Source organism: Gracilinanus agilis, chromosome 3 (genome assembly GCF_016433145.1).
Source record: "Gracilinanus agilis isolate LMUSP501 chromosome 3, AgileGrace, whole genome shotgun sequence".
NCBI classification, from domain to species: Eukaryota; Metazoa; Chordata; class Mammalia; order Didelphimorphia; family Didelphidae; genus Gracilinanus; species Gracilinanus agilis.
The window spans coordinates 595,074,775-595,100,576 of NC_058132.1; the positions used below are offsets into that span (position 1 = coordinate 595,074,775).

General features: G+C 37.4%; 2 protein-coding genes across 2 annotated transcripts in view; one reads left to right on the forward strand and one right to left on the reverse strand.

Moving 5' to 3' along the window:
* STRADB (STE20 related adaptor beta) overlaps nucleotides 1–15,748 on the forward strand; it is a 33,433-nt gene extending 17,685 nt beyond the window's left edge. Inside the window, exons 7-11 of the mRNA XM_044667458.1 lie at nucleotides 3,371–3,542; nucleotides 4,185–4,289; nucleotides 11,506–11,750; nucleotides 14,413–14,455; nucleotides 14,977–15,748. Of these exons, the coding sequence (XP_044523393.1) occupies nucleotides 3,371–3,542; nucleotides 4,185–4,289; nucleotides 11,506–11,750; nucleotides 14,413–14,455; nucleotides 14,977–15,120 (709 nt within the window). The 3' untranslated portion in view covers nucleotides 15,121–15,748. The remainder of the gene's footprint in view (nucleotides 1–3,370; nucleotides 3,543–4,184; nucleotides 4,290–11,505; nucleotides 11,751–14,412; nucleotides 14,456–14,976) is intronic.
* A 5,186-nt stretch (nucleotides 15,749–20,934) lies between these two features.
* The window catches only part of C2CD6 (C2 calcium dependent domain containing 6), a 120,947-nt gene continuing 116,079 nt past the window's right edge, over nucleotides 20,935–25,802 (reverse strand). The window contains exon 17 of the mRNA XM_044670641.1: nucleotides 20,935–21,418. Coding sequence (XP_044526576.1) covers nucleotides 21,065–21,418 — 354 coding nt within the window. The 3' untranslated portion in view covers nucleotides 20,935–21,064. The remainder of the gene's footprint in view (nucleotides 21,419–25,802) is intronic.

The following is a 25,802-nucleotide window of genomic DNA, read 5'->3' on the forward strand; positions in this document are numbered from 1 at the left end:
TAAAAGCCAGCCTATACCTGAAGATGCCATAAAAGAATAGCAGTATAAGACCAGCCAAGAGGATAAAACCTAGTGTCAACAGGAATCAGGCCATGAAAAGGGGGAAGATCAAAGATGAACTAAGACATAGTGGATGAAGTGGTGATAACAAAAGAAAGAAAAGGAAGAAGAAGACAGAAGTATTAGATTCCTATTTTCCTTCTGTTTTCTCTGCCATTGAGAATGTACTTCAGCCTGGGAAAAATATATTTTTAAAACTGGTTAAAGAGAATTTAAGTTGAAGTTGAATGAGGAGGAGAGAGTACCTTGCTGCCTTGAATGAATTCAAGTCAGCAGCCCCATACAAACTATAGTTCTCCTTTCCCCCCCAATCAGTAAACTCCAATGTTTCCCTGTCACCTCCAGGATAAAATGTGTTCAGAGCCTTTGATAACAGACCTCCCTCTACCCCTGCCACATTCACCTTGCCGTTTTATACCTTACACTTGTACTCTGTAATTTAGGGTCACTGGCCCGTCTTATTCCCCAACAGCACACTCCATCTCCTGACTTCAGTTCTTTGCACTAGCCATCCTCACCATGCCTGGAACACTCTTACATATATCCTAGCTTTTAATAGTGCAGATTTCAAAGTTTCAAAGGAACATTGAGATGGAATTGAATGTTTTAAAATTCTGTTGGAGAAATTCTGAAGACATAAAAAGAAATATTCCTGGTGAGGAAGTAAAAGAAGGGACTAAAGTGGATATCTGTGGAACTCACCAACCAGCATACTTTTAAAAAATGTACAGAAGATGGGAGGAAAAAGAAAATAATAGAAGGATTCCAGGTGTATGGCATAGACTGTAATCATTGGGATGAACACCAGGAGCGCTTCAGCACTGAATACTAAAACAAAGAAAGCTGGAACCAAAGGGGCATATTTTCAGAACATTATTGGGGAAGAGAAAAAGATCAGAGAAGGGCTAGCACTGTTTTTTTGGTGAAGGTGTGGCATGTGATCTCTAAAAGGTTTATCAACACTGGCCTAGGACTTTTATTTTTGAGTTGAGTGGGATGATATTAGGCCACAAAGAGAAGGCAGAGGTGCTCAACTCTTCCTTGGCTTTTGTTTTCTCTTCCAAGAAAAAAGACTGGCAAACACGGGCCAATGGGAAATTGATACCCAAGATAAGTAGGAATAAAGTTGCAAGAAGTCATATCCAATAACAGATACAAAGTGACTGAGAATCACTCTCTCCTCCTAGATATTCTCTCCTCTTTGGGTTTTCAGGACACTGTTCTTTCTTGGTTCTCGTTCCTGTCTGATCATTTCTTCTTTGATGAATATATTCCATATTACACCCCTTAACTGTGAAAGTACCTATGGCTCCGGGCTGGCCCTTTTGTATTCTCTGTAGATACTGACTGGGCAATCTCATCATTTCCTATGGACTTAATTATGTGTATGCGGATGACTCACAGATTTATATATCCACCCTTTTTCTTTCTCTTGAACTCTACCCGGACATTCCCAGCTGCCTGTATTTCCAATTGTGTCTTTGAAATAACTTGTCTAAAATCAAACTCATCAATTTTCACTCCCCCAAAGCATCTCCCTTCAATAATTCTTTATTTCTTTCAACGGTCCTTAAAGTCACCCAGGTGCACAATCCTGAGTTTATCTTTTAAGTCTCACTCTCCCTCACCCTACATAGGCAAGCATTTGTCAAACCTTGTCCTTTCTGTCTATAATATCTTTTGTATTTTTCCTTCTCTCTATTTTCATAGCCCCAACTCCAGTTCAGGCCCTCATCATTTTTTTATTTAAAATATTTTATTTTCCCAATTAATGTAATAATAATTTTCAGCATATATTTTCCAAAATTGTAGGATCCAAATTGTCTCCCTCCTCCCTCTCAGAGATGGTAAGCAAGTTGATCTGGATTTTATCTGTATTATTACACAAAATATCCTTCCATCCAGGGATGTTTTGCCTAGAACAGTGATGGGCAAACTACAGGCCAGATGCAGGGACCCCCTGAAATGTTCTGTTTGGCAACACATTATTCCTAATCTGATGAATACAATGGGTAAGATACAATACAATGAAACTTTGAAAGAGTTGCCTTAGAAACAGACTGACAGATGAGCATTTCCTTTCCTTTGGCTCCCTCTTTTAAAAGTTTGCCCATCACTGATCTAGAATACTGTAATCACCTTTTAATTGGCCTTCTTGCTGCTCATTTCTAATTCATCCTTTCTATAGCTGCCAAAGAGATTATCCTAAACCACTGGTCTGACCTTGGCTTTCCTCTACTGTTTGGTAAACCACAGGGACTGTAGCCTCTAGGATTAAATAAAAGCTTCTCTGTTAGCTTTGAAAGTCCTTCCTAAGCTTCTTAAATTTTAAAGTCCTCACTTCACTTGATGATCCAACCAAATTACACGACACCCCATCTCCTATCTCTAGGCCTTTGCACTGGTTTGCCCCCCATTCTTGGAATGTCCTAATTCCTCACCTCTGCTTCTTAGAATCCTTCTTAGTTTCCTTCAAAACTCCTCTCAAATGATATTTTCTTGCATGAAGCTTTTCCTGACTTCCTAGCAGATTATATGTCCAGCCCTTCCCCCCCAAAAAAAGTTTTATCTTGTATTTATTTTATATATACTTGTTTACCTACATATTGTCTCCAGGTAAAATGTTAGCTCCTTAAGGGTAGGAATTGTTTCATTTTTTGTTTTTGTATCTCTAGTGCCTCACATAGTACCCAGGCATTTAATAAATTGCTTTTTGATTGATTTATCTGTTAAAGAAAGGTTTTATACAAGATGATCTTCTTTGACTTAGAGAATAAATTATGAAGAGGCTTTAATTACATGTAAAAATTGTAATATTTTATTTTGAAACTCAGTTGCCACAAATGCTATTTTATTTAGGCACAAAATTCTTTTTTAGTCTTTTTTCCCCTAAAGTATTTTCACTAGTATCCTGAACAACCAAAGCAGTAATTTTACTTCATTTTTTTGGTTTTATAAAAATTTATCAATTTAAAACTTTTTGCTTTGAATATATGTGACTTTGTTATATAATAAACTGGAATATTTAGAAATAATTTGTCATTTATATGTTTGTAGCATCATAATATAATTTCCTATAGACTTAAATTTCTCAGTATATATAACTAACGTTTACTGACTGATGTGTAATTTCCTCGAGAATTAAGTATTTAATAATATCAGTTTTGATTCGAGCTTTTTTCCACAAAATCACTGTGGATAAATTAACAAAAATATAAACTAAAACCCAAATAAAGATACCTTTATTTTCTTTTATTTTTATTCTCTGTGGCAATTTCTTCATATTTAACGTTGGTGCAATTTGTTCTAGGAGTATTAAAGCCAGTCACATCTTGATTTCTGGAGATGGCCTCGTATCTCTTTCTGGTCTGTCCCGTCTCTACAGCTTGGTTAACCATGGTCAAAGATCTAAGGCTGTGTATGATTTTCCCCAGTTCAGCACATCAGTTCATCCATGGCTGAGCCCAGAACTTCTAAGACAGGTCAGAAATAATTACTTCACATTTATTAACCACGTTTCATTTAACATCTTAGTTTGTACAGAGGAAAATTATACTCTTGTAAACTAGATCAGCTGCCATTTTTCCTTTTTAACAAGTAGTTGTATTATAATAATGTTTTTAAATCTAGTCATTTAGTCATTTTCATTGGTGTCTGACTCTTTGTGACTTTGTTTTATTTTTTTTGTTTGTTTGCTTTTGGCAAACTGAAGTGGTTTTGCCAATTCCTTTCCTTTCCGTCATTTGACAGATGAGAAAACTGAGGCAAACAGGGTTAAGTAACTTGCCCAGGGTCACACTGCTTGCTAGTATGTGTCTGAGATCAGATTTGAACTCAATAAAATGAGTCTTCTTGACTCCAGACTTGGCACCCTATCCACTGCACCACCTAGCCACTTTGTTTTTTTTTTTTTTTTTTTTTTTTTTTATGAAATATTCTTAAAATATTTTATATTATTGCTTGAGAACACTCTGATTCAACAGAGCTTTATTTTTGTGTATTTTTGTTTTATCTTTTTTTCTGACTTTTCTTTATAGGTAATAGAGCATACTTCTACAGTTTAGTTATAGTAATATATTTAGTTATTCTTAAGTTATTGACTTAATGTTCCTTTTGTTCTATAGGATCTGTATGGTTATAATGTGAAGTCAGATATTTACAGTGTCGGCATTACAGCATGTGAATTAGCCAATGGGCATGTACCTTTCCAAGACATGCATCGTACGCAGGTAAACATTATTAAACTCTTTCTTCATGAGATACCCTCTGCTCCACATAATTTCTTTTACATATTTTTTTTTTTAAGTAGCCCAAGTTTGGGGTGTCTGTCAGTTGGGCCATGGCTAAACAAATTATGGTATATGATTGTGATGGAATATTACTACACCATAAGAAACGATGATCAGATTTTTTAAAAAAACTTAGGACTACAAAAGATATTGAAGAGTGAAATGAATAGAACCAAGAAAACATTATATACAGCTACAGATTTAATATTTGAAGAATAACATGTGAATGTTTACCTCCAGAGAATGTATTGAGAGGTGGAAACATGAAAGACAGAATCAATATATTTTGCCAGATGATACTTTCTGTGGTCTAAGAAAGAGAAGGAGGGGCTGAATAATGAAGGAAGGGAGGGAGGGGAAACAGAAAAAAATAGCCTAAGGCTGATTCCATAATTCCACAGAAATGAAACTGCTTATTTTTTTAAAGCATTTATTAATATTTACATTTTAGAAAAGTTAACATGGTTACATGATTATGCTCTTACTTTCCCCTTCACCCCCCGACCTCCCCCGCTCCCCTGGCCGCTATGCATTTCCACTGGTTTTAATATGTGTCATTAATCAAGACCTATTTCCAAATTGTTGGTAGTTGCATTGGTGTGGTACTTTCGATCCCCAATCATGTCCTCATCAACCCATGTATTCAAGCAGTTGATTTTCTTCTGTGTTTCCTCTCCTGCAGTTCTTCCTCTGAATGTGGGTAGCATTCTTTACCATACATCCCTCAGAATAGTCCTAGGTCATTGCATTGCTGCTAGTACAGAAGTCCATTACATTCTATTTTACCACAGTATATTGGTCTCTGTGTACAATGTTCTTCTGGCTCTGCTCCTTTCACTCTGCATCAGTTCCTGAAGGTCTTTCCAGTTCACCTGGAATTCCTCCAGTTTATTATTCCTTTTAGCACAATAGTATTCCATCACCAGCATATACCACAGTTTGTTCAGCTATTCCCCAATTGAAGGGCATGCCCTCATTTTCCAGTTTTTTGCCACCACAAAAAGCGCAGCTATAAATATTTTTGTGCAAGTCTGTTTATCTATGATCTCTTTGGGGTACAAACCCAACAATGGTATGGCTGGATCAAAGGGCAGGCATTCTTTTATAGCGCTTTGAGCATGATTCCAAATTGCCAGCCAGAATGGCTGGATCAGTTCACAACTCCACCAGCAATGCATTAATGTTCCAATTTGGCCACATCCCCTCCAACATTCATCACTCTCCCCTTCTTTCATTTTAGCCATTCTGCTAGGTGTGAGGTGATACCTGAGAGTTGTTTTGATTTGCATTTCTCTAATTATTAGAGATTTAGAACACTTTCTCATGTGCTTATTGATAGTTTTGATTTCTTTATCTGAAAATTGCCTATTCATGTCTCTTGCCCATTTATCAATTGGGGAATGGCTTGATTTTTTATACAATTGATTTAACTCCTTGTGTACTTGAGTAATTAGATCCTTGTTAGAGTTTTTTGTTATAAAGATTTTTTCCCAATTTGTTGTTTCCCTTCTGATCTTGGCTACATTGTTTTGGTTTGTACAAAAGCTTTTTAGTTTTATATAATCAAAATAATTTATTTTACCTTTTGTAATTTTCTCTAACTCTTGCTTGGTTTTAAAATCTTTTCTTTCCCAGAGATCTGACAAGTATACTATTCTATGTTCACTTAACTTATTTATAGTTTCCCTCTTTATATTCAAGTCATTCACCCATTCTGAATTTATCTTAGTGTAGGGTGTGAGATGTCGATTAAATCCTAACCTCTCCCATATTGTTTTACAAATTTCCCAGCAGTTTTTGTCAAATAGTGGATTTTTATTCCAAAAGTTGCGCTCTTTGGGTTTATCATATACTGTCTTGCTGACGTCATTTACCCCAAGTCTATTCCACTGATCCTCCCTTCTGTCTCTTAGCCAGTACCATACCATTTTGATGACTGCTGCTTTATAGTATAGTTTAATATCTGGTACTGCTAGGCCCCCCTTCCTTCACATTTTTTTTCATTATTTCCCTTGATATTCTTGATCTTTTGTTATTCCAAATGAAATTTGTTATAGTTTTTCCTAATTCAGTGAAAAAGTTTTTTGGTAATTTCATAGGTATGGCGCTAAATAGGTAAATTAATTTGGGTAGAATGGTCATTTTTATTATGTTAGCTCGTCCTACCCATGAGCAATCAATGGCTTTCCAATTGTTTAGATCTAGTTTTAATTGTTTGGAAAGTGTTTTGTAGTTGTTTTCGTATAATTCCTGTGTTTGTTTTGGTAGATAGATTCCTAAATATTTTATGTTATCTAGGGTGATTTTAAATGGTGTTTCTCTTTCTACCTCTTGCTGCTGTGATGTGTTGGAAATATATAGAAATGCTGATGATTTATGTGCATTTATTTTGTATCCTGAAACCTTGCTAAAGTTGTTGATTATTTCTACAAGCTTCCTAGTTGATTCCCTAGGATTTTTTAAGTAGACCATCATATCATCTGCAAAGAGTGATAGCTTAATCTCCTCATTGCCTATTTTAATACCCTCAATTTCTTTTTCTTCTCTAATTGCTACTGCTAGTGTTTCTAGTACAATGTTAAATAATAGAGGAGATAATGGGCATCCTTGTTTCACTCCTGATCTTATTGGAAAGGCTTCTAATTTATCCCCATTGCATATGATGCTTGTTGACGTTTTTAGGTATATACTGTTTATTGTTTTTAGGAAAGGTCCTTCTATTCCTATACTTTCCAGTGTTTTCAATAGGAATGGGTGCTGTATTTTGTCAAAGGCTTTTTCAGCATCTATTGAGATAATCATGTGATTTTTGTTTGTTAGATTGTTGATATGGTCAATAATGTGGATGGTTTTCCTAATGTTGAACCATCCTTGCATTCCTGGTATAAATCCCACCTGATCATGGTGGATGATCCTCTTGATCACTTGCTGGAGTCTCTTTGCTAGTATTCTATTTAAGATTTTTGCATCTATGTTCATTAGGGAGATTGGTCTGTAGTTTTCTTTCTCTGTTTTTGATCTACCTGGCTTTGGAATCAGTACCATATTTGTGTCATAAAAGGAATTTGGTAGGACTCCTTCTTTGTTTATTATGTCAAATAATTTGTGTAGTATTAGGATTGGTTGTTTTTTGAATGTCTGATAGAATTCACTTGTGAATCCATCAGGTCCTGGTGATTTTTTCTTAGGGAGTTCTTTGATGGCTTGTTCAATTTCTTTTTCTGATATGAGATTATTTAGGTATTCTATTTCTTCTGCTGTTAATCTAGGCAATTTATATTTTTGTAAATATTCATCCATATCTCTTAGATTGCTATATTTATTGCCATATAATTGGGCAAAATAGTTTTTAATGATTGCCTTAATTTCCCCTTCCTTAGAGGTGAGGTCTCCCTTTTCATCTTTGATACTGTCAATTTGGTTTTCTTCTTTCCTTTTTTTAATTAGATTGACCAGTACTTTGTCTAATTTATCTGTTTTTTCAAAATACCAGCTTCTAGTCTTACTTATTAATTCAATAGTTCTTTTACTTTTGATTTTATTAATTTCTCCCTTGATTTTTAGTATTTCTAATTTAGTTTTCATCTGGGGATTTTTAATTTGCTCGCTTTCTAATTTTTTAAGTTGCATGCCCAATTCATTAATCTCTGCCCTCCCTAATTTGTTAATATATGCACTCAAGGATATAAATTTCCCCCTGAGTACTGCCTTGGCTGCATCCCACAGAGTTTGGTAGGATGTCTCATCATTATCATTCTCTTCAATGAAATTGTTGATTGTTTCTATGATTTCTTCTTTGACTAGCTGGTTTTGGAGAATCATATTATTTAATTTCCAATTGGTTTTTGATTTGCCTGTCCAGGTGCCCTTACTAATTATTATTTTCATTGCATTTTGATCTGAGAAGGTTACATTTATTATTTCTGCTCTTTTGCATTTATTTGCAATGTTTCTATGCCCTATTACATGGTCAATCTTTGTGAAAGTACCATGTGCAGCTGAAAAGAAGGTGTATTCCTTTTTGTCCCTATTTATTTTTCTCCACATATCTATCAAATCTAATTTTTCTAGGGCTTCATTCACCTCTCTTACCTCTTTCTTATTTATTTTTTGGTTTGATTTATCTAGATCTGAAAGAGGAATATTTAGATCTCCCACTATTATGGTTTTACTATCTGTTTCCTTTTTGAGCTCTACCAGTTTCTCCTTTACAAATTTGGATGCTATGCCACTTGGTGCCTACATATTGAGTAGTGTTATTTCCTCATTGTTTATACTGCCTTTTATCAGGATGTAATGACCTTCCCTGTCTTTTAATCATATCTATTTTTACTTTGGCTTTATCAGAAATCATGATTGCCACTCCTGCCTTTTTTTTCTCATTTGAAGCCCAAAAGATTTTGCTGAAGCCCTTTATTTTAAACTTGTGTATGTCCACCCGCCTCATATGTGTTTCTTGTAGACAACATATGGTAGGATTTTGGTTTCTAATCCTCTCTGCTATTTGCTTCTGTTTAATGGGTGAATTCATCCCATTCACATTCAGAGTTATAATTATCAGTTGTGTATTCCCCAACATTTTGGTGTCCTCCCCTAATTCTATCTCTTCTTCTTATACTTTTTCCTTTTAAACCAGTGGTTTGCTTTAAGCCAGTAACCCTTGTCCCCTCCCTTGATTTACTTCCCTTTTTACCCCCTCCCTTATTATTCCCCTCTTTTTATTTTTAAGGCCTGATGAATTCCCTCCCCCTTCTTCTCCCCTCCCTTTTTTGACCTCCCCACTACCCTGCTCCCCTTGGTTTATCCCTTCTGACTTTCTCAGTAGTGTTAGATAGAGTTTTATATCCCAATGGATATAGCTACTCTTCCCTCTCAGGGTTAATTACACTGAGAGTAGGGTTTAAATATTACCTCTTAATGCTCTCTTCCTCTCCTTCTTATAATAGTATTCATCCCTTCCCCTTCCCATGCCCTCTTTGTGTGTAATAGAATATCCTATTTTTCTTATTCCTTCAAGATTCTTTTGGTGTCCTCCACTATTCACTCCCTCTTTCCCTCCCGCCCATATCATCTTAGACCATTTAGTATTCCAACCTCTCCCTATGAATAATTCTTCTAATTATTATAATAGTGAATGCTATAATGGTGAACAGAGTTCACTACAGAGAATTATACATAACATTTCTCCACATAGGAGTTCCAATAATTAGATCTTATTGAAGCCCTTAAAGAGGCAAATTTAAAAAATATGAGTTTTCTTACTTTCCCTTCTGTTTCTTATTTACCTTTTCATGTTTCTCTTGATTTTTGTGGTTGGATATCAAACTTTCCATTTAGTCCTGGTCTTTTCTGTGCAAATGCTTGGAAATTTTCTATCTTGTTGAATGCCCAAACTTTCCCCTGGAAGAATATAGTCAGTTTTGATGGGTAGGTGATCCTTGGTTGTAAACCCAGTTCTCTTGCCTTTCTGAATATCATATTCCAAGCCTTGCGGTCTTTTAGTGTGGAGGCTGCCAGATCCTATGTGATCCTGATTGGTGCTCCTTGATATCTGAATTGTCTCTTTCTGGCTTCTTGTAAAAATTTTTTTCTTTTACTTGGAAGCTCTTGAATTTGGCTATTATATTCCTGGGGGTTGTCTTTTCTGGGTCTAGTGTAGAGGGTGATCCTATGGATCCTTTCAATGTCTATATTGCCCTCTTGTTGTAGAACTTCAGGGCAATTTTGCTGAATAATTTCTTTTAGTATGGAGTCCAAATTTCTATTAATTTCTGCTTTTTCAGGAAGACCAATGATTTTCAGATTGTCTCTTCTAGACCTGTTTTCTTGATCTGTCAGTTTCTCATTGAGATATTTCATGTTTCCTTCTATTGTATCAGTCTTTTGACTTTGTTTTATTTGTTCTTGCTGTCTTGATAGATCATTGGCTTCTACTTGCCCAATTTTTGTCTTTAGAGACTGGTTTTCTGCTATAAGGTTTTGATTTTCCTTTTCAGTTTGGTCTGACCTGTTTTCCAGCTGTTTGATTTTGGTCTCCAATTTGCTTATTAATTCTTTTGATTTGGGGGCATCTTTTTCTAATTGCCCAATTCTAGCCTTTAGAGACTGGTTTTCGGCTACAGTCTTTTGGTTTTCCTTTTCAATCTGGTCATTTCTGGTCTTTGATTTACTTGCCTCACTTTCCAATTGTGAAATTCTGCCTTTTAAACTGTTATTTTCTTGCCAGATCTCTTCCATCTTTCTCATAATCTCAGATCTGAACTCTTCAAGACCTTGTGACCCATTTTCATTGTTTTGGGAAGGTTTGGATTGTTTGTTCTCCTCTACTGTTTCCTCTGTCGTCTGGATTTTTTCTGTGTAAAAGTTGTCAAGTGTTAAAGGTTTTTTCTTCATCTTTCTCTTCTGGTTTTCCTGATGATTCTGGCTTGCCATTGTAAGCTGAGTTCCCTCTCAGCTTTATGCTCGCACCCAGGATCTGTCTGCGCTCTTTAGACTCCTGAGATCTCAAGTCTAATTGTTCTGGGACAAGCCTCCTGGTGGTCTCCTTGCTCGTTCTTCTGCCTGAAGCTCCTTTAACAGTCTCGGGGAGCTGCTTCCACAGTCAATCACCTCTCTGCACTGGGCCCCACTCAAGGTCTGCTCCTGCACTCAGAATCAGCCCCTTTGTCCGCGCCTTAGTCCCCGCCTGTGTCAGCCCCTTCGCCTGCGCTCAGGGTCTCTGTTCAGAGTCTGTGAGTTCTTTAGCCTCTTGGGGGGTCTTAAGTCTTGCTGCTTTCAGGAACAAGCCCTGGTGAGCTGCCAGAGACTTAATAGGTGCCCCAAACTTGCTCTGACTCGTGTGCTGGCTTTGGCGTTGTAGGTGGTGTGGGGGTGGGGGGAGGGGGTTGCTCCGCTCGTGTTTTCGTGGGAGCCGTTTCACCCCTTTATAGCATGGAAATGCCCCGATTCCACGTACCTTTGATGCTGCGCCCTGTTGTGGGGTCCCTTCTTTCTTCTGGATTTGTTTTTATGTCTTCGTGAGGAGTCCTATATGCGTGGGTTAGGAGAGGTCCAGCAGTTACTTTTTACTCTGCCGCCATCTTAACCCTGCCTCCCCAAACTCGAAACTGCTTATTTTTAAAAATTTTTACCCAACTGAATATTTTCTTTTTCCTAGATGCTGTTACAAAAACTGAAAGGTTCTCCTTCCTGCCTATTAGAGAGAAACGCATCCCTTCAAGCAGAATCGAGATCAAAAAACTCCCGCTCTGGTGTAGACTCTGGAATTGGAGAAAGTGTGCTGGTTTCTAGCCTCACACACACTGTGAACAGTGACAGACTGCAGACTCCATCCTCAAAAACTTTTTCTCCTGCTTTCCAAAGTTTGGTTGAACTGTGTTTGCAACAAGACCCTGAAAAAAGGTAATAACGGTTGCATCCAAAAGTTACAAAAAATATCCTGGTTTCACCTAAATCTGGACAGTTTTACCTATTCAGAAGAACTTAGATTTCTTATTCTGAGAAGACTAAACTTTTGATTTAATTATATATAAATGTTTGTATCTAAGCAATCAGAATTCTAGTATAGAATCTTGAAACCAAGTCATTGTCCAGCCATGGAAAAGCTACTGGGCTAAAAGGCCACAGGACCTGAGTTCAAGCACAGGCTTTGCTACTCATCAGCCATATGCCACCTGAGGCTGATCAGTTCCCTTCACTAATGCCTCAGTTTCCTTAGATGTAAAATGGAGATAATTATGTCTGCCTGCCAGTCTGCCTTCCCCAGGTGACTTGTGTTAAAGGAGGAAGAATTTGCCAAAGTGTTTTGAAGAAATATGATGTGTTCTATAAAGACGACAGTGGTGTTATTAATTTATCTTTTTACCAACAACAATATAATCACAATTCCAAAAGGGAGGGTAGGGGGTGGAATATATCTTTTCATTGCAATTTTTTACTCCCTGAGTTTCATGTTTAAAGCTAATGTTATTTGGAAATTAGAGTAATAAGCCCTTGGAAATATCTTCTTTCAGTCTCATTCTTCCACTTCCCCACCCGCTCTCATCCTTAGTTGCTAGAGGAATCCCTGATACCCCAGGAGATACTGAGAAGCCCCTCCAGCTGATGTTAGGGCTTCACCATAGTACCTTGCTGGGGGCTCCACAGCTCTGGGATCTGAGCTTCAAATATTTCATCAGTTTACCCAGACATGAATTAAGCCGTGGAGGAATGAGCCACACTTAGAGAAATTCATGATTTATTGAAACGAGAATGCCAGTCTACTAATTTACGATGGGAATAGGATTCCCAAATACTTATGTCTGTGTTTGTCTTGGCTGTTTTTCCTTCTCTTCAAAGGTACAGTCTCCCTTGAAGACAAAGTTATTGTCCCATTAAATGATGAGTCTCACTGGGTGCCTGGAGAATGGCTGCCAAGATGACCTTAGTCAGCCTGATGTGTCCTCATTCCCCCTAAAGGGCTAAAACCTTTGCAGGAAGCCAGGAGGCTCTTGTTGTTTCAAGGACCCGGAGAAATGCTGGGACACTTTTCACAGCCGTGGCTCCTTTTCCCGTGTTCTTAGTTACTCCAACGCAGGAACTTTTGTCATTGCAGGACTTTTCACATTAGAGTTTTCAAATTGGCGCCTTCTTATTAGGTAGATTCTTTTCTCTCTCCAATAGGACATTTAGAAAGCACCCGCATAGAGCAACAGACTCTTCTTGGCATCCTTTTGGGTAGGTTTCCTCTTCAAATGGCAAATCTCTTCCATTCTATGATTTTTATTCTGTTCTCCTCTTTTTCCAGTTTCAGTTATCACCTCCTCCAGCAATGACTCCCAATCTGTGTCTGTGTCTCAGACCTCCCTCTGGATCCTCTCACTCCATGTCCCCCCAGCCTGGCTCTCCCCTCCACACCCCCGTGGTGTCCCTAAAGCCCCCAGAACAATTCCCATGTATCCCCCCACCCCCGACCTCCCCCAGACACCAGAATGGTATTTTCAGAAGCCCGTGAGCACCATCGGCACCCCCACGAGTCTAAAAGCTCCTGGGCCAGCTGCAGCGCACACGTGTGTGTGTGTGCATGTGCACCAGGCACTGCCTGCCCTGGGAGAGATGGAGCCAGAAGCTCATCCCCGTGAGGCATAATGACAGCAGCCTGCCTGGTGGGCTTTGAGCTTTACAATTCACTTTACAGTCCTCTCAGTGGCTCCTCACAGCAACCCTACAAGGTAGGGGTTGCTGCTATCCCCACTTTACAGTTGATGAAATGGAGGCAAGCTGCAGTGAAATGACTTGCCCAAGGCCACCTAGCTAGGAAGAGTGAGGTGGGATTGAACTTCACTCTTCCTACTCTAAAATCAGCAGGTTATACCCAGTGCCACCCAGCTGCATTGGAGGCAGGAATCCTGAAGATGCCCAGGCCCTCCATGTTCTGTATAAGTGACCAACTCAGTTACTTTTTCCCGTTTTGGCCTTGAAGGCAAGAAGATTCAGGCAGGTCATTGCCTCTCCAAGCCTCAGTTTCTTCATCTGTAAAATGAAAACCATCTCTTAGGCCCCTTCCAGCCCTCCACCCTTGGGCCCTGTGATTCTCTGAGGCCAGGGAGGCTGTGACTGCCTCTGCCCCTGAAGATTCAGGCAGGCTTGCTACAGACCAGCCTTAGTGGGGGAAAGACTGTATTTGTACCAATGTGGATTTTTCTTCTCTTGAAATCTTCATGCAGTGATTTTTTTTTTAAACTCTTACCTTCCATCTTAAAAACAATACTAAGTATTGGTTCCAAAGCAGAAGTGCAGTATGAGCTGGACAGCGAGGGTTGTGACATGCTCAGGGTTACACAGCCAGGAAGTGTCTGCAGCTAAATTTGAACTCAGGACTTGTATTTCTAGGCCGGTCTCTCAATCCACTGAGCCACCTTGCTGTGCGCCTGCCTCCCCACCCCCAAGCACACCCCCCCCACCCCATGATTTTTTTTTAACCTAGAAAACTTTAGTTCTAAATGTTGACTTTTTTATACTCGGAATTCATGTCTTACTGAAAGCTTCACTTCTTTTTACTAATCATTTTTTTTCCCTCTTCTAGACCATCAGCAAGCACTTTGCTCTCCCATGCATTTTTCAGACAGGTGAGCTGGTTTATTGGTGGAGATGGAATCATTATAAACAATCAATGAGTGCAAAAGGGCAACAACAAGTTAATGCTATTAGATATTTTTTGGCTTGCCCATTAAAATTATTAAAAGTTTTTATGGGGTATTGAAGTTCCAGGGGGGAAAAGGCACATGCCTATACATATACACAAATTACAATCATGTACATGTATCTTTAAATAACATTTAGTGACTTTTTAAGCACTTATTGACCAAAATATAATTTCTTTTAAGTAGGAGAGTCTTGAAACTGCTGAGACCCAAGTTATCCTGGGAACTCATGCTTCTGTGTCATTCTAGAAAGTTCCTTCCTCCCTTATTAGAAATACCAGAATCAAAGCAATTTTGGTGTCAATGCCACTAAGTAGTTTGTAAAATCATTGTGCAGGCAAAAAATTGCATTGTCATTTCTAACATAATTTCTTCTATATTCTAACAACTACTAAGATTTTGAATTTATGTACCAAATAGTCTTGTTTTGCTCTTTTTTTAAACAGATTAAAGAACAAACCCAGGATTCATTACTTTCATTGCTGCCTCCGGCCTATGATAAATGGCCAGTGGCAGTGCCCCCAGTATCCATCTGGACTGAGTCTAACTGTGTTCTTCGTGATGAAGAAGATAGAGGCTGGGAATTCTAGAGATGCCAAATCTCCCTTATGTCCTATTTACTTGACCTCTTTGCTGCTTTTTCTCTACGTTGGCTAAGTACATGTGCCAGAGCCATACTTGAAAATACAGTTGTTGCACTGGAAATTAATTTTTGAACCACTCTTGCCAAAGGGAGCACTATTCTAGCATCCTTTCCCAATGGCTCTAAGTGCTATCTTGAGTACTGGAAACTTAAGAATCAGGAATTTGGTTGCTTTTTCATGCCCTTTTAGTTATGTATTTTGTTCACACTGTGATTAATTCTTCTCAATCTCCCAACATAGTGTTGGTCTATTTCCTCCTGTTCTTGGCTCCCTTCAACAACATGGTTTTCTGCTAGTCTCTTGAGCCTTTTGGCCCCCTAGCACAGGACAAATGGCCAATCCATCTCAGCACAAAGCGATTTTAAGTAGAAGGAAAAATGTTTATATTTTTTTCATTGTCTCCTGATAACTATTCTATATCAATCTGAGCCTGACATTAAACAATTCACTTATATTTATATAAATGAATATGCAATTTATTTCTTTTTCCAATAGCTAATTGGTTATACTTTTTTACCTTTGAAAATTATAAGGTTTCCATCTGTGGACACTGAATAAATATTTATTGAATTGAGTTTATGCTGTCAACTTGTATGATATGTCCCAGGTTTAACACACATTAGGAGGATCTTTTACATAAACTGCTAGATTTGTTTAAAAGATAAATGGTAAAAATGGACACTTATATAGCACTGTTCTTACTCTCTGTGAGCTGCTTATAGTCTCTAGAACAGGGGCTCTGAGCCTGATAACCATGGATTTGTGTAAAGGGTAAAATTATGGTTGGACTAAATTATTTAAGAGAATACGGTACCAGGAATTAAGTACTTAATTCCAAATGAAAGACTCAAGTCAGAATGACCTTTATGGTAGTTTGTTTACAAATAGGAAGAAAGAGTGAAAGTAAGAAAATCAGAAAGAGGATAGGGAAAGATATCTAACCTAATAGGCTAAGTATTTTGCTCCTGCCCCTGGCTCAACCCAGGTAGGGCTAATTGGTCCTCAGTCAGAGTGGCCTCAGCCTTGAGGCAAGGACCCATCTAAGAGTTTAGTCACGAAGCCTCTTCCAAGAGGGGAGGCCTCTCCTGAGGATAGTCCCTTCAGAAAATCCAAGAAGGAGTCAGTCTTTTTCACTCACCCATGTGGTAGTTCAAAAAGAAAGCAGTCCAAGGTCCTCAGCCAGAGCTCCTCCAGGGTCCAGTTCAAGGTGAAAGAGAGAGTCCCAGGAAGTTCTGGCCACTTTTAAAGACCATTCTTTTCATCACTTCCTCTGCATTCCTTCCATTTTATGTGTACCAATTACAACTAGAGTTTTGCTTAGGGCTGCCCATTGTCACCCACTTTCACACACATGGGTTATAGACCTCCCCCACTCAAGTGTAAGTGGGGTATATATGCTTCTGGTTTTTAAATCTAAAAATGGGCAGAGTAGAGTTAATCCCATCTTCACATTTGATTTAAAAATGTTTTGATAACTGTATTTCAGTTGGTTTCCTTTGTAGTCCTATTATTTTATGTACTTAAAACCTCCTGGACTTCCCCAGACTGGCACCTTTCTGTGCAAATGGGGAAAATCACCCCACTAGGAATCACCCCACTAGGAATCCCCCCACTCCTCAGCACCATACCCCAAGCTCCTAAAGAGAATGGAGGAGGAGAAACGTCTCAGGCAAAGGAAAGGAACAAGTCTTGTCTCTCCATTTTACCAAGATCAGGAAAAGGATTCTTTAGTTGTTCCTAATTGTTATAGACCTTAGGGCAACACAGCTGTGGGGTCCATTCTTTATTGAACAGATTGGCTTCACTGGCTTGTCCCTGGACCTTCCAAGCTGCTTAACTAATAAGAGGAAGTCTGCATGAAAAATATAATCAAGACACAGTCCTTTTTGTCCCACTATTTCTTTGCTTTTTGAAGAATCATGAATAGAAAATCAGATTCAAGCCAGGGGTAGAGGAGAAAGATCTACTGCCATGAATGATCCCATCTAATCCACCAAGCTTTCTCCATGTAATCTACCCAGGCTTCTAGATGAATCACAGAAACAACTTTAATGAGGCTACATGTACAATTTGAGGTTCCTAAAAGCAAATACATGTTTCCAAAGCAGAAGCACAATCTCATCCATTATACAGATTAAAGTAGTCATAGATAGCTGGGTCTAGGTCTTTTCTGTGCCCCAGAATTAGGATTAAAGCAGTTCAATTTTAAAAATTAGATTTGTTGAAAAATCCACATATTGCAGGATTTACAGACTCAGTAACAACTCACAAACATTGTAAATTTTGAAAAATAAAAATTTGGGTATGGTTTCAAACCAGATGAGAGAAGAGATATGCAGACAGTATAATTGAGAAGCCCAGAAATTAAGAAACTACACTAATTTAATCATAGGCAAATTAACTTCTCTGTGCCATATCTTCATCTGTAAAATGAGACTAGACTAGATCCCTAGAGTTCCTTCCAGTTCTTTCCATGATCTCTCCAAAAATTACTCTTATTTTTAAAACTATTGTCTAGTTTTGGTATTTGGTAAGTTCTGATGAATATAATTAATCATTCAACATTCAAAAATTTTTTCTGATGTAATGTCTTGCCGGAGAATTATGTATTTTTTTTGTTCTTTACAAGAGACAAGAAAGATGGCTAAAATATGTGAACAGGGAAAGTTACTTTTAGGTAAAAATAGTCTATGGCTTCTAGTGCAGGCCCAGCCTAGCCATGTTTGAAGAGGTTCTTTATAAAAGTGACAAGCTGGATGGATGTTTTTTAACCACATCAATTTATGAACTCACTCCATTTCCTTAGGATATGTGCTGCATGGTGAACAATACAATCACTTGAAACACCATAAAAGTATAAATGGTTTCTTTTCAAGAAAGACCTACAACAATGCTTCAGATTTCACAAGCTGGAAAACTTTCCAGAATCTGATTGGTGATAGCATCAATGACTGTCGTTCAAAGAAGAACCAGCCTAGCTGCTGCCAATTCAGTAGAAGGCTTATTTTTTTTTTCCCTACAATTTAGGAAGAATACTAATACAGAATGTTTGTGATTTGTCCAAAAGGTTTTTTATTTAATATATTCAAAATTATCCATTTTATATCTCATAATGCTTTCTGTCTCTTATTTATTCATAAATTCTTCTGTTCATAAATCTAATAGGGAATACATCCCCTTTTCTAATTTGCTACTATTTCCCTTCATGCATAGATCATGTATTCATTTTGATTTTATTTTGGTAAATAGTGTGAGATACTGATCTCTATTTTCTGCTAGACTTCTTTACAGGTTTCCCAACAATGTTTTGCCAAATAGTGAATTCTTATTCCTAAAGCTTTTGTTGAACACAAGGTTACTAAATCTTTTACAATTATTTGTTGTGTTCACTTGATGTTGGCTCAAAGATCCCACAAACCCTGCCAAGTAGCTGTACACAATCAAAAACATAAAAACCACTACTTGATTAGAATGGGGTTACTTTTGGATAAGATATATATGAGTTGCTTATATTCACAATCATGAGAAAACTCACATCAGTCTTTAGACAAAACTCAGGTCCGTGATTGGAGGTCTCTGGACAGCAAGTACAGGTGGTTCAGTTCCCCAGTCGCACAGGACTAGGTTCAAACAATACTCAAGTTTCATACTCACTGCCTTTCTTAAGAGTCTGTATAGAAAGGAGCAAAACTTGACCTAAAGTTGCCCATCACTTAACATATCATTAGTATCCCATTTACACTGTAGTTTGCGCCCTCATCCCCCAAGTGGGCAGTGAACCATGGATAAAGTCATACAGACCAAAGTGGACCATGGCTAAAGTGACAGCAGCTCCCTGGAGACACAGGACAACAACTACCCAAACAAATGACCCCTTCCTTTCTTCAAGATAAAAAGTATTCCAGAAAACCTCTACCCACCTCTTAATTCTTAATCTGTTACTCTCCCCCCCTTTACTTAACATCTCTCCTTATCTTAAATACTTACTCTCCTAGCTACTCTGTTACCATATTCTCTTACAATAAAATGTTTCCTTGGAATGGAGTCAGTTTGAGCCATCAGTCAATTCTTTGGATGAGACCCAATTAGCATTAACCCCATCACACTAATCTATTTTTCTATTTCTTAGCTAGTACTAGACAGTTTTGATAATTATTGATTTTTAATACAGTTTAAAATCTGGTACTGCTAGACCTCCTTCTTTTGTGTTTTCTTTCCATTAATTTCTTTGATATTCTAGACTTTTTGCTCTTCTAAAAGAATTTTTTTATTTTTTCTAATTCAATAAAATAAGTTTTTTGGTAATTTAATTGGGATAGCATTGAAAAAGTAGATTAGTTTAGGTAGGATTGTCCTTTTAATTATGTTGGTTCTGCCCACCCATGATAAAAGCAATTATTCACAGTTATTTTGTTCAATTACATGCTACCAAATTTAACAATTTAAGCAAAATGGAAGAATATTTACAAAAAATATGGATTGCCTAGACTAACAGAGGAGGAAACAATATCTAAATAAACCTGTTTCAGAAAAAAGAAATTGAACAGGCTATATATAAATGAACTTCCTAAGAAAAAAAGCTTGATGGATTTATAAGTGAATTTTACCAAATATTTAAAGAGCCTCCAATTCCAAAATTAAATTATTTAGAACAATTTATGAAGGAGTCTTGCAAAACTCCTTTTAAGAAACAAATATGGTGCTGATATCTATACCAGGAAGAGCAAAAACAGAAATAAACTTAAAGGCCAAGTTCATTAATGAACATAGATGCAAAAATCCTACCCAAAATATTAACCAGGAAACTAACCATAGGAAATCACAAAGATTAGACATTATGACCAAACTGGATTTATGATAGGCATATAGGAATGGTTTAATACTAGGAAATGGGTTTTCTGATGAATCCATTTATACTGAAGAAATAAGAAAACATTTGCCCTGTGTTTCTTTGTGTACAGCCAAGAGTTGCATTAAAATCAGTAGGGTAATTTGACATACAACAAAATCATAAATGAGCTGTCTCCACTAAAGGACTATTCCAGTGCACAAAAGGTAGAAGTCATATGAAAGTCTTATTTAAAAATAGCTATCCACCAAGTTCCAGAAAATCAGAATTACTTCAGAGAAACTTCTAATATTTGGAGAATAACTGTTTGAAGAATAGTTGAGAGTCAGCTATCTGGTACTGGGGCATACGGATAGGCTTTTTCTTTTCCTCTAGTAATATTTTATTGTATTCCACCCGCCCCCCGCCAATTACATGTAGAGACAATTTTAAACATTTATTTTCTGACATTTTGTGATCCAAATTCTCACTGTCTTTCTCTCCCTCCTCTCCCCAAAATGGCAAGCAGTTATGTGTGTGTGTGTGTGTGTGTGTGCGCGTATGTGCATGTGTTTTTCAACACTGTCTGTTGAAGGACCCCTTTTGCCCCAGCGTGGTGTCTTAGTACACCTTATCAGTTGCTGCCCAGAGCCCAGGAGATGAATAAAGGATGTTGTGGAAGAAGTCTGAAAATAACGGTCAAGGCCAGTCCCAGACCAGACATGCACTTACTTGGCTAAAGCATTTCCTCCACTAAATGAAAACGGGTCATCAATTGAAGCTTGATATATGGGTCTACATCTGGATAATCAGTGTCAGTCAAAAACAAATTGTAAAACCATCCTGTAAATAGTCATCTTTACCTACATCCAATAGTCTGGATGTAGATCCAGATTTGTTCCCTCACAGTCTCATAAATAAGAATACTTCTATATGCATCATAAATGTTTATTTTGTATTTCAGTGAAAACAATGACTCTAACAAGATGAAATTTTGTAGTGAGCTGCTAAATAAGAGGACTGGCCTAAACATATTTCATTAGTAGGAGATTCGGGATGTACTTAATCATCCTCATACTTGCGTTTCACATATGAACTGTTTAACAACTGCAGAATATCGCAAATGATTGAACATTTTTCAAGATCTTTTAGATCTTTTTTCTGATTATATTCCTCTAGACCTACGTTTGGAACTTGAAATAAGCCTGCTGAAACCAACCGTGGATTTGCAAATTTCCCCAAGCTTTCTTTCAATCGTTTGTTAAACTCTGGAGCAGTATTTGGTCTTGTAAAGTTTTTACAGTATTGTTTATCATCGGGGCTTCTTCCCAAATCAAACCTTGCTCTGGCTTTTGCCTTTTCAAGATGCTTAAATGAGGTCAAATGTAATTCTTCCTTTTTATTTTCTGAAGAGTCCTAAATAGTAAAAATAAAAACAGAATAGATTAAGTTTTAAGTTTTTAAAGTTAAAAGGAATATAGCTTCTACTTAGAATAGCAGTACATAGCTAGATAGGCAATTCCAAATTTACAGATACCTAATGTACAAATAAGCTATGCAGAAAAAAAAGTTTTACTGCTTCTCTAATCCCCATCTCTCTGAATCTCTGCTCCTCTAGCTATGATTGTTCATTTGAAGCTTTCAAAAAAATCTATTGGTTCAAGGGTGGGAGAGTGGATGAAATATTAAAAAAAAACAACAAACAACAGCTTAATGATAAATGTCCCTGGAGACTGAATTAACCAGGCAGGACCAATCTGTTTACCTAGTGCCTCCCTATCTCATTTTCCTCCATTAATTCATGAAAAAAATTCAAATTTACTTAAATCACCTAAAATTACACTAATTATTCATTTGACTTAATGAACATCCTTTTTGTTCCTTGAGGGAGCTGTTGAACATTTATACACATTTTTGCATTTTTTCCAACACCTGAGACAGAGGAAATGGGAGTTTTGGGGCTGGAGATTTGGGAGAATGTGAGTAGGGAGCCAAGTGATTTTATGACCTTGGGTAAGTCACTTCACTTCTAAGGGCCTCAGTTATCTCATCTGTAAAATGTGTACCAAGGTTTCTTCCAGCTTTAAATCTATGGTCCTATGTTATTAGTTCAATAATCTCATTTTATAGATGGAGAAATTGGGGCTGCAAATTGAAGTGATTTACTCAAGGATCTATATAGCATATACAGAGCCAGGATGAATTACACACTCCTAGTCTGACATTGGTGCAATCGGATAAGAGTATCAGGGTGGCAGTGGGGAAATGAGTGATTAGGGTGGTCTTAAAGCACCACCATTTGGGGGAGAGGGATACTATGAAGTAAAGGATGCTTTGCCTGTCTTTACATTTTGACTGTGGTTAGCTCTTCAGACAAAAAAGATGAAACTTCTTCTTTCCTTCCTCTTCCCTCTAGATGAACCCCTGTTCCTAGGAACCCCAAATTTTTAGTTGTGTAGTTCACCTTGATTATGGATTAATGAGCTTTTATGGCTTGGCTTTGGATTCTAAGAGCCATTTACAAAAACTTTACCCAAAAATCCCATTTTTCTCCTCTGAGAAAATGCATTCCAACTTCCAAACAACCAATATACAAACGTTCAAAACACATCCTGATTGTAAATTGGGGCCTGCTTATATACAAAGTATGATATGACACTATATACTTTGTAATTTTTAGAACATTTTCAATAATGCATAAAATTTTCTGACATTTGTGAAAGTAATTCCCTTCCTACACACACAGTATATGCTCTGACAGTGAATTAGTTTATTTGAGTACGGCTTTTCACATACAGAGTACCACTTCAGAGTTCAGAGCTATGGGCATAGGAAACCCCATGGCTTAGTTGGTGTCTACGGGGTGCTCTGTCATGTCCAAGTTCCCAGAACATGGTGCTATTTGTTATCCTTGGGGTGTTGGGGATATCAGAATGTTAAAGAACTGATGAGTGAAACCAGCTAGTCATCTAAGTAAAAGTCCTTTTAACAGTCAGTTGTGTGTGCCATTAGACACAAACTGAATTATGCCGCCCTTCAGTGGTAAAGAAGTTGCCCAACTCTCCCACTGTACATTACAGGCATGTTTCTCAGTGCCTTTCTACAGCATCCAGTTAAATACCCTTCAAATCCACTGTTTTCTAAGCCCTAGGGTACTCAACAAGATTCTTGACTACTTAAAATGGAATAATATTAAGCTTTCTATTTCATGATAATATTCAGACCTTGAAGGGATTTGACAGCTTCTTTAGGGAAAGGAATTGGACTTGGATTTCATTGATATGAGCAGCTGGCTCCCTGGTGAGGAAATGCTCTCCCAGTGCAAGTTGCCTTCTTTGCAACTTAAAACAGCTCAGTCCCAATTAATGCAAATGAAGTGGATGCATTATTCAGATTCGTACAGTGTATTTCCATTGGACTGAAACCAGTGATCATGTTGTACACAATTATAACTTCAAATAGTCCAAATTCTAATACATATAACCCCTTTGTGGGCTTGGTTATTGACTCTAATCTAGCTATAATCTTAGAGAGTTGCCTAGATTCCTGAGAGGTTAAGTTGACTTACCCAGAGTCACACATCAGTCTATGTAAGAGACAGGGAGATTTGACCTTCCTTGACTCAAGGCTGCTTCTCTACGCACTATTCTCCCTTACTATGTACTAAAGAAGGATATTTAGTTTTCCTCTGTACCAAAAAACAGACATCACAGACGTACACAATACTAAATCACAGAAACTGGGAAAAGAAGTTCTCTCTCCATTTTCCCATTCCCCCTCTCTCCCTTATCATTTATGATTATATAGGGGGTTGTTTTCTGCCCAGCTTAAGCTCTCATACCTTGTGGCTGACTCTCCCCACCTGAAAACAAAACCCAGAACTTATTCTTACTACCATACTACCTTCTGGATGAAGTAGGCCTTTGCAGGCCTGGGAACCTAAGCATCATTTGTTACATCTTTTCTATGGGAAGATGCACAAGGTAAGAGATGAAATAACTGTGAACTTCTTGTATTGTAAAGATTTAAATCTGCTATCTAAACCTAAAGCACACTACCCAAACGATATTCCCAAATCAGTTCCATTTCTCCTTCAAGGGAATAATTTACATGTAACACAGAAAACAGACATTACTCATCCAAATAGTTGACTTTCTACATCAGATTTAATACTTGAGAATTTTCTCAAATGTAGTCAGTAACAGATAATTCAAACCAATCCAGTAAGCCTCTAAGCCTTTTTACTTAGTTTTGCAATTCTGTATATATATATATATATATATATATATATATATATTTTTTTTTCTTTTCATTTAGCAGATTCATTTAGCTACCTAATTCATAGAACCAGAAGTGAGCTTAAATGTTATCTAGTCCAATCATCTTATTTTACAAATCAGGAAAATAAGGCCCAAGGAGGTGAATGACTTGCCTAAGGTCACATTAGTAAAAGGAAGAGTTAGAACTTGAACCCAGGTCCCTTGACACTAAATCCAATAACTCAGACTTAAAAGGCACTTAATAAATGCTAGTGGACTAGATGACATGCAGTATAGTAGACAGAACACTGGACTAGCCCCAAGCCTAACACTGAGTAGAGCTGGGTGGCCTTGGGTTAAAATTAATTAATCAATTGAAGCTTCAGGTTCCTCATCTGTAAATGATTTGATAAACATGTCTTGACTCTCCAATGAGGTGGTGGGGAGGAACAAATAAAGATAACGGGAAAGTTCTTTGAAAATTATAAAGTACTATATCCATGAAAGGTGGCTCTATTAATATTTAAAATGGCCATTCCTGAGCAATTAAGCAAGCATTTATTAAATGTCTATTCTGCATAGCACTGGGTTACATAATCAGGATATAGAGATGAAATAAATTTCAGCTAAAGATAACCCAGGATCAGTTGGGGGGAGGGGAGAAGTCAGATGGACTTTTTAAATTTGCAGTTGATAATCCACAAAATGATTATGAAAGTGCAGCTAACTAATATGGGGCAATAGATCCCAGCTGTCGCTTACAGACTGAAACCACCAAGCATTAAAGACCTTATATTGGTACTGCTTCAAAGGACATTTTGTGATTTTATTTTAGTGAGGTAAGATGATGTTTGATTTTCAGAAGAAAGTTGTGATCTGGGAGGACAGTCAGTTTACTACATTTTGAGACAATCAGGATGCACACACACTTATATACATACATTCCCCCACTCCTGGGGAGAGAACAAAACTCAAATATTTACTGGCCTTTACCAAAAATGGAAGGAAAAAAAAGATCAAGAAAAGCATTATTACATGTATATTTCTTTTTCCAGACCAAGGAAATAGCAGTGTCCTTTGTGGAGATTTTTTTAGAAGCAGTCTTGTGGCAGGCTGTGAGGCTGCTAATATCTTAGCTGTCCTGTAAAGGGGCCTTTTTTGTTTCTCAACATACTCTCTTTCTCGTCGAAATTTAGGCCTTGAGTTTTCTGTTTTTAGGACTTCTGGGAATAGAGATGGTTTTGAAGTGTTAATTTCCACAATTCTATTACTATAATCAGTGGATGGTGGTGATGAACATCTTTCAATAGTAGCTTCTTTTGGCTTAACATAAATAGCTTGTAACTCTTTCTGGAATTGTGCAAGTGTTAATAGTGGCTTCCTTTTGCTGTTCTCTTTGGACTTCCCATAACATTGGTCTTTCAACTTTGATTCTTCCTCATTATCTGAATTTAAATAAAACGAGTTATTTGATGAAGGTATCTTGGATTTGTAAAAATATTCTCTAATTTCTGGTGGTATTTCACAACTCTCGTCAGATG